Raw genomic sequence first — 18,479 nt, 5'->3', positions numbered from 1 at the left:
GAGGGCAATCGTGTACAAGATTGGTATTAGAGGAAAAAGAAATAGCTAAAATTAAAAGCATAAATCCACTTGCTACACTTCCACTTTGTCATGAAATGAGAACATGAGAAATGCACACAGCTCATCAGCACACTCTGAGGAAAACACATCATGAACATGTGGGATAAGCAGTGCTGTTGTCAAGGCTTTCACATGTGTTACCAGGAAACTCAGATACCTTCATTAGCTGAGAACCAGGACTCGATGATCCTCGAGGTCCTTTCCAACCTAAGTGATACTGTGATACTGTGTGATACTGTGAAATCCAAGCAAACGCAGCCTGTGCTTGACATGGAAATTAGCTCAGCTCAGCGAATATTAAAGATAAGAGAACCTGGTCTATACCTTGACAAGCCTTACCATACTAGGACAGCTTAGTGGGTCCTGCATAACTGCACTCTGCTCCAGCACTCTGGTAAATTGTTATTACTTGGCAGAGAAGTATCCACCACAGCCATTGGGCAAATGCTCCACTAAATCCCTGGTAGAAATCAAAATGGTTTAGTTCATCAGCAGGTCGGTAAAAAGTGCAGACTTTGGTGTTTGGTATTAATCCAAAGTGCTGGAGTGACAGAACCTTATTGAAGACTACATAAGAAGAATAAAAATCAAAAACTATGTGGTTACACCATGTGGCTTCTGATTTGGGAAGTACAATTTAGCCTATTAGACGTGGACCAGCTCCAAAAGTGCACATTCAAACCACCATGCCTGAAAGGGTTAGAAGCACAGATGTGAATTATAACTCTCTCAGATGCTGGGAATGCTCCAAATCAGGCCATTAGAGGCAGGTTTGAACTGTGAGCACAGATCCAGAGCTAAATTTTTTTTGTTCAAACCTGTCTTTTCCTAACGTTTTTACAGCAACTACTGAATGTATTAAACCCAGCAATGTTCCATAAGCTTTACAAAAGCACCATTTAGCCCACTCCTAGCTGTACTCAGACATGATTCACAATGGCTGACTGAAAGCATTTCTACCACAGGCAGTAAAACACTCATCAGCTGAATGCAAGGGGGCAGTGTCAACAGGGCAGATTCAAGCTGGGTTGCTGCAGCTCCCCTGGCCACGGACAGCAGTGCAGTGATTGGCTTGCTACAGTCTTTAATACTAGAAGCATAAATAATGTAAGGATTTTCTTTCTGAGGCTGGGACAGAACTGTGAGGCCACTGCTGTCTTTGCAGTCATTTCTGTACAGACAAGCTGAAGTCAAAGAGTTTTGACTGGAGTGCTGGCTGTGGATGAGGCTGGACACTTCAGAAGTGGGCAAGTGCTAGACAGATATGTCCCCAAGCGTGTAGTGCTGTAGAGGGCTAGGTACACAGAGGGAGCAGTGAAGGGACAAAGGGACACCTGCCATTTTACTGTACATCAACAGGATAAGGGAAGGGATTCTGCCCCTCTGCCCTGCTGAGACCCCATGTCAAATACTGCATACAGTTGTCCCCAGCATAAGAAGGGCACAGAGCTGAAGGGGTGAGTCCAGAGGCCACAAAGGTGATCCAAGGGCTGGAGCACCTCTGCTATGAGGATGGGCTGAGGGAGCTGGGAATGTTCAGCCTGGAGAGGAGAAGACTCCAGGGGGACCTTAAAGCTGCCTGCCAGTAGCTGAGGGGATCCTACAGGAAGGCTGCAGAGGGACTTCTCATGAGGGTGTCTAGAGACAGGCCAAGGGGGAATGGTTTGAAGCTGAGGGAGAGCAGGGTTAGACTGGAGCTTAGGAAGAAGCTTTTCAGTACAAGGGTGGAGAGACTCTGGCATAGGCTGCCCAGGGAGGCTGTGGCTGCCTCCTTTGTGGGGTTGTTCAAGGCCAGGTTGGATGAGGCCTTGAGCAACTGAATCAAGTTGAGATGGCTCTTGTCAATGGCTCCTCCAGCCTGAGAGACAGTTTGCAGAGAAGAATGGAGCCAACAACCTTGTGGCTGTGGACTGACATCTAAAGTGGTCTGGAAAATGTGGAGAGGTCTATCATCATCTTGTTCCTGCCTAGCAGTCAGTTCTGCCCCCTCTTAAGCTCCCAATTAATCCTCTGACCTAAGTTCCAACATCAACTCTAGCCCAATTCTTTTTAAAACTCTTAATATTTTAAAAAGAAGCAAGAAAGGAGGGAGAATTACACAAGAACTGTGAGCTCCTGCAACCTTCCAGTGAGCAGTGCCTTCAGGATGTTTTACAGACGTTCTCAATCACATCTCTGTCCTGATGTATTTTAAGCCTTTCTTGTAGATCAAAACTCAGAAGGGAGGCAAAAGGTGCACTTTTGACCAGGAATCAGACTGGACTGGAAGCCAGCCACAGCAGCAATTGATTTTGTGATAGCTCAGACACCTCATAAGCTACCCTTGACAAAGAGAAGTGGTGTGAATTGCAGTACTGAGAGCACAGTGTGCCAGGACACTGCTTCAGGGCCATCAGTTCAATGCAGTGTTTTACTTAGTCATTAGATCAAGCACTGAAGAACTGGGTTTGATCCTAAGATCTTTAGGACCAAGACCACCTGGTTGTCTGGGCTATGCATACTTCAGTGGAATCTCACTGCTAAACAAATTAGCAACACAAGAGTCAGTACCACAGCCATGTTGACATGGAACACAGTGGAAGATGTTTATTTTCTACCTTTGGCTGATGTCCCATGGTTCTTAATACTACTCCAAGCTGTCATCTTTGCTCTGGAAATGGAAGGACAAACCTTGGATGCAGATTGGGTTTGTGTCTCCTGCCTATCTCCAATGCATTTCCCTGTGTTTCCTTCTTCCTCAAGGAGATTTTCCACTGCCTGCAAAGATACCAGAATGTCATTTCTGTGTTGCAGCTTGATGAAACAGTCAAAACAAGTCATCAAGAAAAGTGCATCAAAAAGAGAGAACCAAGGCAAGGTCAGCTTGGCCCTTTGTGGGGGAGGGAGAGCTAGGCCCTCTCTCAACCCACTACACAGTCTCTCATTCAGGTGCCCACTCGCTTTGCCCCCCTCTAAGCAGGACAAGGAGAGAAAAGAAGGAAAGCAGGAAAGAGAAAAATTGTGAGTCAGGGTAAAGACAGGGAGACTGCTTAACAATTTCTGTTGCAGGCAAAACAGACTCAAATGAGGGAAATTAATTTATTGCCAATTAGAATAAATGATTACTGATAGAGGAGGTGGGAAGAGGGCAGAAAGAGAACGCAAGGGAAGACCAAGCAATGCTGCAGTTTTCTCTGAAGCTGCATGCAGAGAACGCTGCTACAGGAAGAGTGTGTTTAGAGTACTAGAGAGGGCAGGACACCACCTTGCCTAAAATAGCACTGTTGCAGTACAGAATTAGAAGAGGAAGAAGGAGCAGAGAAGGAAGGGTGAGATTAGTCCAAGTTTTATTACTTTTTTTATAAATCCATTTAATTTCAGCAAAGGCTTAAAACAGAAAAGCCACCACCAAAACCACAAAGGCTCTAGGGGATTCTTCCATCTAGGAATTCAAGCTCTGAAGCAAAATCTGCTTCCCTGTCTTTAGCAGATCTCTTTGCAGTCCCACTTATTTCTCCCATTCTGATGTTTACTTTGCTTTGGCAGGGATGATCTATTGCTAGGTCAGACCCCTGCCAGCAATTCCTGTCAGCTTCCTCCAGTCATCTCATGCTATATTTAACATACTCTAACTTGAAAGCTTAGATAACTTTCAGAGACCACCATTTTGCACACACACCAAAAAATTACATCTGGTCAACATTAGGTCATAGAATCATAGAACCATTGACCTCCAAAGGCCATCTAGTCCAACTCCCCTGCAGTCAGCAGGGACATCCTCCACTAGATCAGGTTGCTCAGAGCCCTGTCCAGCCTGACCTTGAATATCTTCAGGGATGTGGCCTCAATTGCATCCCTGGGCAACCTGTTGTAGTGTTCCAGCACTCTTGTGGTGAAGAACTTGTTCCTAATATCCAGTCTAAATCTGATCTTCTCTCATTTCAAACCACTGCCTCACATCCTGTCACTGCAGGCCTTGGCAAACAGTCCCTCTGCAGCCTCCTAGTAGACCCTTTCAGGTACTGGGCGGCTGCTATTAGGTCTGCCTGGAGCCTTTTCTTCTTGTTCAGGCTGAACAATCCCAGCTCCCTCAGCTTGTCCTCACAACCCCCTGATCATTCTTGTGACCTTGCTCTAACAATGGTTAGAGGGAAAAATAATCTTGCCTTCATGGTAAGGCTATACAGTTTCAGTTAAACATGATGGGGAGTGGGATAACTTGGTTCTAATGAGCATCAGCACTGACAGCAGTGCTGTTGGCAGTCTGCTACTCACTTTGTTTCCTGAGAGGAATTGCTTGTTTCTTCGAAGTCACACTAGTCCTTGAAGAAGTGCTTGATTTTTCAGAGTTTCCAGGCTTTGGGAAGGACACAGATGGAGCTCCTGTGTAGGGAAATAAAATGAAAGTGAGGGGAAAGTGAATGGATTGCATCTCACTTGCTGCTATTAGAGCACAACTGCTAAAGGGAGATATTCAAGGAACAAAGAGATCACAATATCCTTGGGCAAGTCCTAGAAGAGTATACCTGGAGACACAAGGGGGAAGCAATGTCCCTTGCATAGCACCCTGACAAACTGACAGAAAAGTCTCATCTCTCTTGTTGTACATGAGCTGATGAAGCACAAGAAGAGAAGACTCTGGGGTGACCTCAGAGCTGCCTTCCAATACCTGAGGGGATCCTACAGGAAGGCTGCAGAGGGACTTTCCCTGAGGGTGTCTAGGGACAGGCCAAGGGGGAATGGTTTGAAGCTGAGGGAGAGCAGGGTTAGACTGGAGCTTAGGCAGAAGTACTTCAGTCCGAGGGTGCTGAGACTCTGGAACAGGCTGCCCAGGGAGGCTGTGGCTGCCTCCTTTGTGGGGATGTTGAAGGCCAGGTTGGATGAGACCTTGAGCAGCTGAGTCTAGTAGAGAGGTGTCCCTGCCCATGGTGAGGGAGGTTGGAGAAGATAATCTCTGAGGTCCCTTCCAACCTGAGCCAGTCTAGGATTCTGTGCTGATGATTCTATGATTCTAAGCCATCAGGGAAGGTGAAATACGTATGTGAACTAAACAGGATTTAAACAACAAGCTTGGTTAATAACCTGTGAGGAGTGAGGAAGAGCTTTTCTCCAGTTCTTCTTGCAATTTAAGGAGAATTCTCTCCTGCTCCAAGGCTTCTATGTATTTGGAGAAGGACCAGGAAGCCTGCAAGAGCCATTGAAAACCATCAGCCTCCTGACCATGTCACTTGTAGTTCCTTGTCCATTTTATCACTGCTGCTGAATAATCACAATCAGTACAAAGAAGTTTTGTCCTGACCATACTGGGGTCAATGGTAATGCTGCAGAGAAGCAAATCTCAAAACACCATGAAATCCTGAGCAAGCTTGACAGATAATGATACTTCCATTCACCTATTCTCCATCCCTGCTCTGAGTCCTATTCTCTCCCCTTTCTTCTTCAAAACCTAAATACAGCAGGCCTGTCCCCTCCCAAAAGACTGGCATAAAACACTGGCATTTTGTGCTGTTCAGGACTTGAGGTTTATTTCCTTGCCACATCCTGCCACTATGTCCTCTCTCACATTGTCAGAGGTCTCTTAGCCTCACAGCTCTTTCTGTCTGTGCCCACTCCAGGAGAATTCTGCTACCACTAGAGACAAATCAACTGGGCTGTCACCCCTTCCTTTGCTAAGGAAAAACGTTGCTCTTTAGAGTGCCACAGCCATAGTTCAGGTGCCATGTCAATTTTAGGTCACTCTCCCAAGGCAGTCTGGAAACTCTGCTTTTATTTGGCCTTTTTTTTTTCAGCATGAGAAGTTTGCAACTAGTTTGTCATGGCATCACTAAGGAAGAATGTCTAGCATCTTACTGTAGCAGAAAGAGGCTTGGAGGAGCAAGTGCTCTGTAGAAGCACTATTGCTCTTCCTGCAGTTACCTGCCTCTTGCTGAGGGCTGAGGCACTGACACTGCTCCACTGCCTCTCTCAACTCTTTTTGTTCTTTGTTTGGGTTTTTTTAAATAGCTGTGAGCAGAAGTTTCATGTGCAGAAGGTTCATGTGTGGGGTGAGAGTGTGAGCTTAGCTATGCAGCTCACACTGGCACGGTGGTTTCACATTCCAGGGTTGTTTCAGCCAGCCTCTTTCTGTGTTCTGCTCATAGCTGACGTGATGCCAAAGGAAGAGCTCCATGGAATAGAACCAGTGGCCAAAGTGTGACTGGCTCCTCGTGGTGTGACACAGCTGTGATGATGTGGCTGCACAGACTGTGGCAGTGCTAACTCAGCTATGAATGATCCCTTGAGATACCCGAGGTGGCATGTCTTCTCTTCCTGATTCTGCAATAAAATGAGTGATACATGTTCACTGCAGATCAGATGCATCATCAGAACTGTTCTGGGAGAAGTTGTAAAAAGTGATTCTTCTCAGAGATTTTCTGTGCAAACTCCCAGATTTCCTAAATCAGTTCAGCATCAGTTTTTCTCATGTGAGCAGAACAGGACTCAAGCCTAAACCAAATCCTCTCAGGATATGAACTTCACATGTCACAAAAAGGTTTTATTCCAGAATTAACTTCCTTTTCTTCAATTATTCTCGTGTTTTAAATCCACACACATAGAGGCTAGCTGTGTTGCTAGATATTGATGCTACTTAGAACCTAAATCTTATTAGGAAAGAAAATCACCTGTGAGGTAGGTAAACTTGTAACAGTCAAATTAATTGGAGGAGAATGCCCAGTTGTTGGAGAATCATGTGACAGCAGCATTCAAAACCAAATCCCACCTTCCCACACTCCCAAGATCATTTGATCTCTCTTGAATGATTCTATCAATAGCAACATGTTTGTTATTCACCTGCCATCCATATCCATCTGAAAATGCAGCTAGGCCTCTCTCCATACCAGTCTCATTTGCCAAAACACTGCCTGCCAGACTGCTGAGCCTTCTCTCCAGTTCTTTACTCTGCCAATAAGAACAGCTCATAATTAGATGAAAATAACAGTTGACTGACCCAAAATAAGAAGCAAAGTCTGAGGAAGCACTGGAAACAAGAGAGTGTTGTGTGCAGTAATGCGTTGTAATGCTGTTCCGTAGAGCAGAAGACAGAACTTTTAAAAAGCATTTATTTGTCCTAATTGGAATTTCCTGACCTGCACACTCCTGCAGGCTATCTGCCTTTCAGATTACAGGATCACAGGATCTTAGGAGTTAGAAGGGACCACTGGAGATCACTTAGTCCAACCCCAGATTCAGTACCTGCTCCAAAACATAGCTAAGTGAGAGGGCAGCAAAACATGTTTGAGGGACTTAGCCTCAGGTATAAATATGGAGCACAGGACTTGTGGTGATTGATTCCAGCTTGGTGCAGTAGCTGGCAGTGAACTGCAGTGTACATGTTAGGAAATGAGCCAGTCTGATTCCAAACAGCTACAGTGCAGGCCAAGGCACTGTGGCCTTTGGTAAACTGTTCTGCTTATTAACTGCTGCTCATTTTCGTGCTGGTTTAGTGTTTTACTAAGGCTGCACCTTTGCACATTCTGTCTGATGCTCCTAAAACTGTTTATCAATCAATGTTCATATTTAACCTCACAAAATTAGCCCCACAACATGCCCATGAGGCAAGCAATATAACCTTCCCATGGTGCAAATCATAGAATCATGGAATGACTTAGGTTGGAAGGGCCTCAGTGATCATCTACTCCAAATCTCCTGACACAGGCAAGGATGCCTGTGAAAAATGAGGGGGGGGAAATATGAGAAAATGAGAAAAAGAAGTGAAATTGTTCTCAGATTTCCTCAGAAAGTGCTCAAAAGGCCTGGAAAAGGATCAGAATATCCTGCTTCCTTGCTCCCAAAGTGCCTTTTCCTTCCTCATCATCTCCACTGTTCTATGGACTCAGCTAAAAGGGTGACTCTGAGTGTTAACTCTCAGGTAGTGTCACGTTTCTCTTCTCTCCAGAAGCAGGCTCACGAACTTCTGTGGCACACTCAGTTGAGGAACAGGGATGCCAAAGCAAACAGAGAGGCAGTGTATATGCTGATGTACTACAGCTTCTCTCTGCTGGCTTTCCCAGTGAGTGTAGTGCAGCAAATGAGGTCTTGCATAATGTAAATTAGGCAATGCTATGGCAGTGTTGCATCCCATGGCATTTCTCCACTGACTAACAAATAAGCTGACTGCTAAGAAGCTTAAAGTGAGATGGAGGAAATGTGGAAAAGGAAAATGAATGCTCATGGGTTTCCCTTTGCCTGCTAAGAGCATGGAAAGAGTAAGTCCAGCTTTACAGTGTAAGTTCAACTTGAAGCTCTGCTTTGTGGGTAAAATGTGATTGTGTGCACAACGAATTACAAATTCTGGCACCAAGGCAGTCTGCAAAACGTGCCTGCTGGGATTTACATTTTCAAGTCCCTGAAAGCCTCCTGTCTGCCCATTTTTCTCACTGTACTGCATAAAAGTCCAACACCTATCTGGTCAGTTCAGAAAGGGAGATGAGCCCAGGTAGACTGAGCGCTCCATGGACAAGTCTGTGAGAAGGGAGGAAATGAAATTCCTCCCCCAGGGACATGATTGTTCTATTTGACTTAAACCTAAAATGGCAACTGATCTTGGGGGGTGTGGCAGGGAAAATAAATACATCAATAAATAAATCTAAGGAAAAATAAGTAATTTTTAACTCTTGCCAGATCTTTCCTCTCCTGGTGATCCAGGCATTACTCATTTTAATTATTATTTCTTTATCATTATGATGATGATGATGGTGCAGGGGCATTCTTTTAAATGCCAACAAATCATCACCTTCTGAAGCTGCCAAATGTTGTTACTGATGGGGGATGAACCCTTGCAGGATCCTTCAGGGGTGCTGAATCATTTGAATAGTTGTGTTGTCACTGAGGGGCCAGAAATCTCAAGCAAGAGAAGAGGGAAGGCAAACTCTTTAAACAATAGTAGAAGGGGGGAAAGGGTTTCAGAAACATAACTGTTCCACCCATTCTCTCAAGAGGTTTTAAAAGTAGCTGCTTGCCTGGTGATTTCTTGTGAGGAGAAGAGTCTGCAGACTGTTTACTGAACTGCCTGTCACCTTCTAACATTTCTTACCCTGCTTCCCCGCTTAGAATGGTAATTCATCTTTCCCATTTGCTCCCCATAAAAGCTAGGCTTTTGCCCTCCTGGCCAAGTTCGCTCTTTTCTTCCTCGGTCTTCATCAGAAATCTTATAGAGAGGCAACAAACAGATGGAAAAAATAAGTATGTGGAAAGACAGAAGTGCCTTACTTTGAAATACTTCATTCTTGCACTCTAAGCACTGCCAGTGGCCTTGCCAGACCTACCTGCCTGGAGTCAGCGTGCTTTGGAGACAGAAGCGGAAGTTCTTGGAGTTTAGAGTTCGCTCGACCTTGGTGCGTGGCCTTGAGCAGTGCTTCGGCGCTCTTCAGTTTTGTCTGACAACACACAGAGAATCACAAATACACCTGTTCCTGTGGGCACAGATGTCCTGCTCTGCCCAGGTGTTCAGGTGCTTCTCACCATCGGTATTATCCCAACGCATGTGTCCAGGGGATTCAAAATAGCCTAAAGGTCTTTAAATGACAGGATAGTTTGCAAGGCAAATAACTTTCCTGCCCTTAAAGGAATGTTCTCTCCTCAAAGCTGGCCAAACAAGTACATTGTGTGAGAAATAAACTTTTGCAAAGCCTATGGTCAATAGGACCAAAAAAAAAAGAAAGAAAAACTCCATTAGATTTGAATAATGAAATTCCAAGCAAAACAATTTTACAAGCAAGCATTCTGCTGCAGAGGTCAAGTTCTCTTAGTGTGCTCAAAGTGTCTGGGAGCTCATTGTGAACAGCCTGACAATCCCATCTCAAAGCTGAGACATGGTCTAGAGAGCACAAAGAGCACACAAAGCAATTAGCAGATGCATAGTTGGGAAATAATGTGCAGGTTTGACAAATGCTTCTTCTGTAAAAATAGATCTGAAATCTGCTTGGGGTTTTGGTTTGCTTTCAGTAGTGAGCCAGGACTGTAACTTCTAAGGCAGGACAGGACATACTGGAAGTGCAAACAGGTCTGCAGCTACCCATTTCACACATTTTTTGCTCTTTTGGCACAAAGGATGGCTAAAATACATTTTCCCCTCTGCTTAATGGGAGGAGTATTCTAGTGAGTCATCTGCTTCAACACCTGGACATGCATTGGCAGCGCTGGGAACAGATTGCCCTAGGACTAGGCCAATGTAAAGCTTCAATTCTCACAAAAACACTTCAGAAGCTTTGGATCAGGCCAAGAAAGAGATTGTTTAATTCATGTTCGTTTGCTCAAGAAGACTTTGTGCAGTTTACCAGCTGTCACCTGAAACTTTGCAAGCTTTTCCTCTGCTGTTTTCCATTCCTTCTTCCGCATCCTTTTGCTCCTTTCTCTCTCCAAGGCAAGCAGAATTTTGTCGCTGTCTGCGTTGCTTCGAAACTTACAAAACTTTGGCCAGAATTTAAAGAGAAGAGCAAACACAGTCATCTGCACAGGAAGAAAAAGGAAGTTAATCCCAACCATATTAAGCAAACAGGGTTTACTGTAAAACAAAGTGCAGTTTACCCTGAGAATGAAACAACTCTTTCTTTTTGAACACACAGCCCCGTTCCTCCCACGTCCTGTGTGCTGCCATTGCAGCCCGGCTTTGCTCAGCACATGCTTCTCATCAGCGTGTTTATTACTGGTGAGAAATCTTCCTACAGCACAGTTAAAAGGCACTTTTTTTTTCCTTTCTTTCTTTCTTTCTTTCTTTTTTTCACATTTCCCTAAACAATTGTTTGCATTAATGAAAGCATCCATCATTCTGTGCAAGCATCCTTGCTAGAACACTCACCAGTGTATCTGCAGCACCCTTCTGCTCAGCTATGGCAAGCATTCAGTTCACCAGGGAGAGGGCAATTTTTTTTTTCCCCCCTCCTTAAGAGAAAGGAAATACTGAAATACTTCTCTTTTTTTTTGCCTCTGGAAAGGCTCTCAAACCACATTACAGATCTATGAGCAAATCTTGGACAATTTTTAAATGATATAATCTCTCACAGGGTCTTTTTTTTTTTTTAATTTTTTGAACCAGAATAAGCAAAACAGTTTTAGAAAAGCAAACAGTGGGGGCTGAGTGAATCCTGGTGATGCACGTACTGAGGCTCACGGGTTTCAGTTTATTTAGATGTTTAATTCTCACTGAGGAACTTGGCTTCAAAGGAACCAAGCATGCTCAGCGCCTCACTGCTTCTGGCTGAATGCACTTGAAAGCGACATGTGAGTCACTGTCCTGTCCCAGTCACAGCTTCTTGGCCAAGTCCTTCCCTTGGTTTTGTGCCACGTTTCTGGAGTTCACTGGGTTTACATGGGCTGCACTGAGACTTCTGGAACGAGTCCAGAGAAGGGCAATGAAGTTGGTGAGGGGTTTGGAACACAGCTCTGTGAGGAGAGGCTGAGGGAGCTGGGGCTGCTTAGCCTGGAGAAGAGGAGACTCAGGGGTGACCTTATTGCTCTCTACAACTACCTGAAGGGAGGTTGTAGACAGGCAGAGGTTGGTCTCTTCTCCCAGGCAGCCAGTACCAGAACAAGAGGACACAGTCTCAGGCTGTGCCAGGGGAGGTTTAGGTTGGATGTTAGGAAGAAGTTCTATACAGAGAGAGTGATTGCCCATTGGAATGGGCTGCCTGGGGAGGTGGTGGAGTCACCATCATTGGAGGTGTTCAGGAGGAGACTTGATGGGGTGCTTGGTGCCATGGTTTAGTTGTTTAGGTGGGTTGGATTGGTTGATGGGTTGGATGCAATGATCTTGAAGGTCTCTTCCAACCTGGTTTATTTTATGTATTCTGTTTCTCTTAAGACCTGCGTGAACCCTTTTCTCTGACAAACCTTTCCTGATCAAAACACTTGATGAGCCCACAGCTGATGTTTAGAGATGTTGGTGACAACCTTGTGTTAAAGGAAGAGGAACTGGCTTTCTTGATTTGAGAAGAGAAGTGAGTAAGAAGGAATAAGAAAAGAATATGTCTGTAGTAAAGGTTCACAAATTCACATTCAGCCTGATGAGGACAAAGATCAGAGGGAAAATTGTCTCCAGCTATTTCATGCATACTTTCTGTAGTAAGGGAAAGGCATTCAGTAAGTTGAGCGTTGTGCTTTACTCACATCTGCATGTTTCCATAAACTACAAAAGCTACAAGCTTTCTAACTATAAATTACTTCTCTGACATTAACCAAGTGGTAAAGGGCAAGGAACTAGGAAAACACAGACAGAATTCATTTCTACTACCAGAATTCCTAAGGCAGAGCTGGATAACACCTTTCCAGGATCAGCTACCTGTCAGAGATTGTCCAGTTCATTGAGCCAAAACTATCTGGAACATCTCTCTCAGCTCCACTAGACAGTCTTCACTGGCATGCATGACCGTAGTGTTCTCCTTCATGGCTAGGCTTATGCATCAAGTCCAAATCTTCCCATAGGTGACAAAGACTGTCCTCAGAATGAGGCACACAGGCTCTATCAGACCTGTTACAGAGATTCCCCCAGCTTCTTACCTGTGCCTCTCTGAAAATGTAAGGTCCTAGTTCCTTCCTGTGCTCCAAAATCTTCTTTGCTTGTGCAGCTGGGATGTCAATCTGCAGAGCTGGGGGTATGGCAGAGTTAATGAAGCGGTCGATAATAGCTGTGATCTTTCTCTGGACTATGGCATCATCACAGTGAGAATGGCACAGGTCCTGAAAGGTGGAAAATAGCAATGAAGAGAGAGACACAAGACCTTTTACAGGGTCCCCCTATTGTAATTATGCAACATTTCCCTTCAGTGTGTAGGGCAGCATTCTTACAGGCAATGTGCGTGGGCAAAGCCGTAGTTAAGACATGAGTGTGAGCTCTCTTTTGCATCTGTAGGTATAAAGCAGTCACAAGCTCTGCCTGTGTGTTCTGATGGAGCAGGAGGGCTTGCACCCTGAATTCAGCCCCGGTACACTGCTGACAATAGGCATTTCTGAGCAGAGAAACACACCTGCAGGTGTGAAACACTGCTTTCCTATATAATGAACCTGCTGTGGCTAGCATAGGCATGGACAAAAGATATGCTCTAAATACTCCAAGAAAAGAGGTGAATTCTTTAGAAGGTACAAGATATTATAACCAGGAATGCTGGCAAAAGAGAGGACAATTTCAGCTACTAGTACAATCCTCCATTCACTGAAATCTGCTTGTTAAGAGTTCCTAGTTCCCCACAACCTCAGTGTTTGTGATAACTCTGTGCAGAAAAGAATACAAAACAAACCCCAATTTGCAAGGGTGAGAGCTCAAAGGAACACTGTGGGTGTGTGTGTGGGGGGGGGTCTATTTCTTTTGATGTGACCCAGTTGTCCTTGTAAAACCCATTGTTACTGTGAATTCACACACTGACAATGCTACCATTGGGCTTGGACAGGAAGGAAAAATCATTCCAAGAACTTCCCTCAGATGCTTTGAATCACAACTTTGCATTGATCCATAGCCACCCGGAAATGTCTCTAACACTAGGAGATTATCATGTACATCTACTGGATACACAACCAGCACTCCAGAGAGTTTTCAGGAAGAGGGCTCTCTAAATGAAGAAGGTGCCTGTAGTTTTGGAGGAGGAGGAGGAGGCTGGATATTTTCTTTGCAAGGAAATTAAAACCAGGGCCTTTCACCAGAAATGTGATATGTGAGAGCTGGCTTGTTTTGTTGTGAATGCTCTTTAGTTTTGAGAAGGGAAAAAAATGCATGATAACAGCTACAATGAAGACAGCAAGGCAACACAAGAGCATCTTCAGTATATCCTAAGGATATTGGGACTTTCAAGGGTCCCTTCTAAGCTGATGCATTCTATGATTCTAATATGTTATGGCTTTCTTTGCTTGTCTAGCACAGAAGAAAAAGCAGAAAGCTGAGGTAAGAGGAAAGATGGCCAGCTCTATGGTATAAAGAAGGGTAAGACATGAGCAGAGAGGAACAGATGGGAATGACCCACACAGTTTTATTTCTTCATATTTGTTTAAGAAAACTAAATTGGGGTTGATTTTCCCAAGATGTGCCACCAGCCTGATGGGTTGTGAGGAGCAATGCAGTCACTGACTCCTAAAGGGGATTCTGGCTGAGCTGATGGCATGGCAGGGCTCAGATGACACAAGCATGCCCTGTGCAAAGTGCTGCCCACGGCTTTGGCAGTGTTTCTCCAGTTCAGCCTGACCCACAACACTCCTGCTACTCCAGCCCTTTGCTTCTATAAAGAGCATCAGCTGCCAGCCATGACAAATTGCATGTGTGTAGAAATAATGGTCAGGTTGTGCTTTGTCTTGATGAGGAGATAAAGAGAATTAACCTCAGTGAAGCAGAGGGGGTGGGCTGTAAAACAATGAAGGCTTTCTTCAGTGAGCAGACCCACAAAGAAAAAAGCTACACTGTGCTCTGCACTGATTTGCAGGAAGCCTCCATGTCCCCCACAAGTTAGCAGGCAAAAGTGAAAAATCTGAAAATAGCATGGAGTGCTCTGAGGATTTGTGCCATGGAATTTCAAGGGCCTTTATGCCCTGTTTCTAGTCTAAACTAGCCACTCTGTATGCAAAAGAGATAGTAGCACCCTGAGAGAGCATTTCACCCCCTGGTTCCTTGCTTAAGGACGAGAGTCTCTGTGAGGAGGTTAGATTGCCCCCTGGAAACAGAGGAGCTGCAGCTTCTAAATCAGACCCCAACTGCAAATGTGTGAAGTCAAACAGTGAAAATCCACCCACGTGCCTGCAGCAGGCTTCCAAGTGCTGGGAAAGCATCAGCCTATCCTCAGAGCAGAGGTGCTCCAGCCCTTGGTTCATCTTTGTGGCCCTCCTCTGGACATTCTCCAACAGCTGTGTCCTCCTGATGCTGGGGACACCACAACTGGATGCAAGCCATTGAAAATAGCTACCCTTAAAAAGTGAGGATTGTTGGCAAATCCCAAGCAGTTCCAACAGTGGAGGAAGTTTTGCTATACAGAAGAAAGTGCCTCGAGATACTCTCCTTAAACTTCTCCTCATATGCAATAATGGGTTCACTGACCAATTGCACACTGTTCCCCCTGTTCCATTTCCCCACCATACCTTGTACTTCTGCACCTCCTGCCAGAAGAGCACCCCGTTCTCCAGCAGGTCCCCTCTCAGGGACAGGAAGCACTGAAACTCCTTTGCTGTCACTGGGTTCAGCAGCGCTTGGCGGAAGGCAATGATGTCACTGGGTGAAGCCAGCCACTGAGTGTCCACATGCTGTCACAAGAAGAAACAAATGTGCCAGATGATTTTTGATCCAAACAGCAACAACAAAGCCATTAGTTAAACTGCCTGATCCTTATCTCTGCAGTGCCCCTAGCTTTCAGTGCTTTATGACTTTGTGACATGGGTACAAGAGAATGTGGCAAGGTTTCATTTCTTTCTTTCGTTCTCCTTTTTTTTCCCTTTCTTCCCAGCTTGGTTTGGGCAGCATTTTTTGGATGACATGATGGGAGAGGAAATGACTGACAATGATTTAGACCATATGACTACATACTCTAAAGTATGGAACCAGCTATTGTTATTGATTATGGCAAGGGGCTACTTTTCTAGAGAACAGTTTGAGGTTTGTGCAAACAAACAACAAAGAAAAGGGAACAGACAAACCACACAGCTTAGAGCCGTAAAATGCTTCTGACAGGGATCTCACCAACAAAATGAGCTTTGAAATGTGTTGCCATGAGCACCAACAGAAGCTGGAGAGATTGCTCTCTTGTGGAGTAAAGCTACCAATAGTAAAATAGAATTTAAAGTCATTGGGACATTTTGGAAGTCCTCATGCTGCAAAGCACAGAGCAGTAGGCAGCCAAGAAAGGGTGGAGAAAGGAAGATGGTTTATGCTGAGAGAGTTTGAAATGAAGTTCAGGCTGGCCTGCCTTCCTGAACAAACAGTTCTTGTGCTGTCACTGAGCAGCAAGCCAAACAACCTCCTTTATCAGACAGATGAATGAAAGCTAGCTTCTAACAGTGGGATAAAACTCTTCAAGTTCTGGAGGGATGGTGTTGTTCAGTGCTCATCATGACACAGTCCTGGAAATCTAACCTCATCCTAAGATAATGCTGCAGCTTCTCTGAAAAACAGAAATTACACTTAATGTCCTGCCACAGAGCTTGCCAGGGATGAGAGCCTACCCTTGCAAGAGAGGGGGTGGTGATTGGCAAGAGGGGTCCTTGGTTAAGATAAAGTCATCTCAGCTAAGACAGTGAGCATCATCTTCTCAGCCCTATTCCAGTTCTCCAAACGTGCTCTACCCCTGTGACCCAGATTTAGGCAGTTTGGGGGAAAAAATTACTTCTGGGACGTATTCATGAAGGGAAGAAGAAAACATTGCCCCCACCCTTAGGCTGATATATGAACAATGCTCATTTCATGGATCAGCAGCCCTGAAGCAGCACATGGGAAACAGCCATCTTCCTGACACACAACAGGGAAAGCCATGAGCACTTTGGATCCCTTCTGAGCTGATGCTTTGCGTGGATAATTGGTGACCAGGCCTCCAGTGTGATTTCAACAGACAGTAAAAGTTCAACTGAATAAATGTACACAGCTTGTATGCTGGCAATCACAAAGAGTTCACTGCTCTTCAGGAAGAAAAAAAACTGGCAGCCATCTGATTAAATGTATTATGACAAAGGTTTAAGATGGTTAAAATTGATATTATCTCGGTGCTGTAAGATTAAAACACAGTTCTAAATGAAACAGATACTGTGAGATACGATTAAACCTGCCCACTCCGCTGCATACTTCACATTCCCTTTTGTGTCTGCACATAATCCACTCACAATAATAAATAAACTACCAGATGCTGGAATGAACAGCTTGTCCCAATAAGTCCACTGCATGCAAAATACAGATAAATGTGACTTAAAGGTACAATACCAGTTTGAGGAGGGTTAAGAGTGCTCCAAAGCCAAGCACAAGAGATGGATTTTTCCAAGCATGACCTCTCTAGCCAGGTAGGGAGAAAAATTTACCATGAGCATCCAGCAGAGAGCTAAATTCACCAGTGATGTGAGCCATCAGCCCACTGTAGCAAACATAATCATGCCTGCTTTTGACAGCCTTGCATTTGGGCCTCACGCTCTCAGCAGGAAAGTTGTGAAGGATGTGCAAGGTCCAAACAGAAAAGAGTGAAAGTGAAGGCACAAGAAACACAGTAAACTTCACTTGCCTTTGACACCCTAGCTGTCTTCCCCTGCTCTTTGTACTTTTTACCTCTTCTGGTTTCATGCCCAGCCCTGTAACGACTGAGCCCACAGTGGTAGAGCAGTTGATGTCTTCATGTGGACCTTTAGACAAGAAGCTTCTTCTGGACCCACACTGAATGCCAGCCCTTGCTCAGCTATCAATGAGCACTTGCTCATTAAAACTGGGGAGTCAGAGAAGGCAAGAAGCAGTCACACTGTGTGCTCCCACTGCTTTACCTTACCCATGATGTTCTGGGGGACTGCTGATGTTACAAACAAATTCTGGGATTTTTTTTCTGGGGGGGGGGAGAGAGTATGAAATGGTTTTAGTTCCTTTGGACAGCTATATCAGAAGTACAGACTCGATCCTGCAGCTTCTTTGCAGCACAAATACACCTCAAATCAAGGGCAGATTTTCTGAGTAACGAGTACATAGCATGCCCACAGAGTTTGGTCACTGTGAAATACGAAGCCCAGTGGAAATGTCATCTGGTTTCATTTCTCCTAAAATACTTTCTTCAAAGGACCTTTTCATCCTCTGAATTTGCAGTAAGAAAAAGAAAAGAGCAGTCTGGAGTTAGGAAAAGACTAAAAGCTCACTGGAAGTATGTATTTCACATAAACTGTTCATTAGAGTTGAACACAGCATTTTCCAAACTGCATGGGCTGCTCTCCCTGCCAGCACAGTACAGCAGGTGCAAGAAGAGGCATGAGCTAGTGTCCAGACCTGGGTAAGTCCAAGCCAGAGTAGCAGCAAAGGGAGGAGTTCACTGCAATGTTAAACCCTGTGGTCTAGTTTCAGAGGCATCTAGAGTGGAGACTGTAATCAATACACCTTGAAATTGTTCTACTGGGACTTGAGTTGCATGTTACAAGAATTACTCTAGCAGGAACCACCCGAACCAGGGCTTGGAAAATCTCACAAGAAGCACTGGAAGTGCAGCAACAGCCTGACCTGAGCTGGCCTTGGTGCCCAGTAACTCCACAGAGCACACCACCTCTCCTGCCCTGAGTGACCACCACAACTAACAGAGCCTAAAGTCATGGACAAAATTAACTCAGTGGACTTTGTGAGGACATTTGTGCATGCTTATGGACATCTGACAGCTATTTGACAGGCGTGGTCCATAGGCTAAGGGTAGGAGAACATGGGCAGAGTAAGAGAGAGAATGCAGCACGGGAAGCCCACTTGCTTGGGTCCTTTTTCCCCTGGGGAA

General features: G+C 44.9%; 1 protein-coding gene across 1 annotated transcript in view; it reads right to left on the bottom strand.

The window, feature by feature from the left end:
- Positions 1-2,663: 2,663 nt before the first annotated feature.
- Positions 2,664-18,479, bottom strand: part of LOC137452561 (regulator of G-protein signaling 22-like) — a 42,932-nt gene continuing 27,116 nt past the window's right edge. The window contains exons 15-23 of the mRNA XM_068161046.1: positions 15,130-15,291; positions 12,574-12,753; positions 10,366-10,527; positions 9,345-9,455; positions 9,113-9,226; positions 6,871-6,978; positions 5,122-5,224; positions 4,315-4,422; positions 2,664-2,817 (exon numbers count right to left, since the gene is read on the bottom strand). Of these exons, the coding sequence (XP_068017147.1) occupies positions 2,798-2,817; positions 4,315-4,422; positions 5,122-5,224; positions 6,871-6,978; positions 9,113-9,226; positions 9,345-9,455; positions 10,366-10,527; positions 12,574-12,753; positions 15,130-15,291 (1,068 nt within the window). The 3' untranslated portion in view covers positions 2,664-2,797. The remainder of the gene's footprint in view (positions 2,818-4,314; positions 4,423-5,121; positions 5,225-6,870; positions 6,979-9,112; positions 9,227-9,344; positions 9,456-10,365; positions 10,528-12,573; positions 12,754-15,129; positions 15,292-18,479) is intronic.

This window comes from Melanerpes formicivorus, unplaced genomic scaffold (genome assembly GCF_026170545.1).
Source record: "Melanerpes formicivorus ecotype bairdi unplaced genomic scaffold, bMelFor1.0.p_v2 SCAF_56, whole genome shotgun sequence".
Lineage (NCBI taxonomy): Eukaryota > Metazoa > Chordata > Aves > Piciformes > Picidae > Melanerpes > Melanerpes formicivorus.
This window is presented reverse-complemented; position numbering and strand designations above follow the sequence as displayed.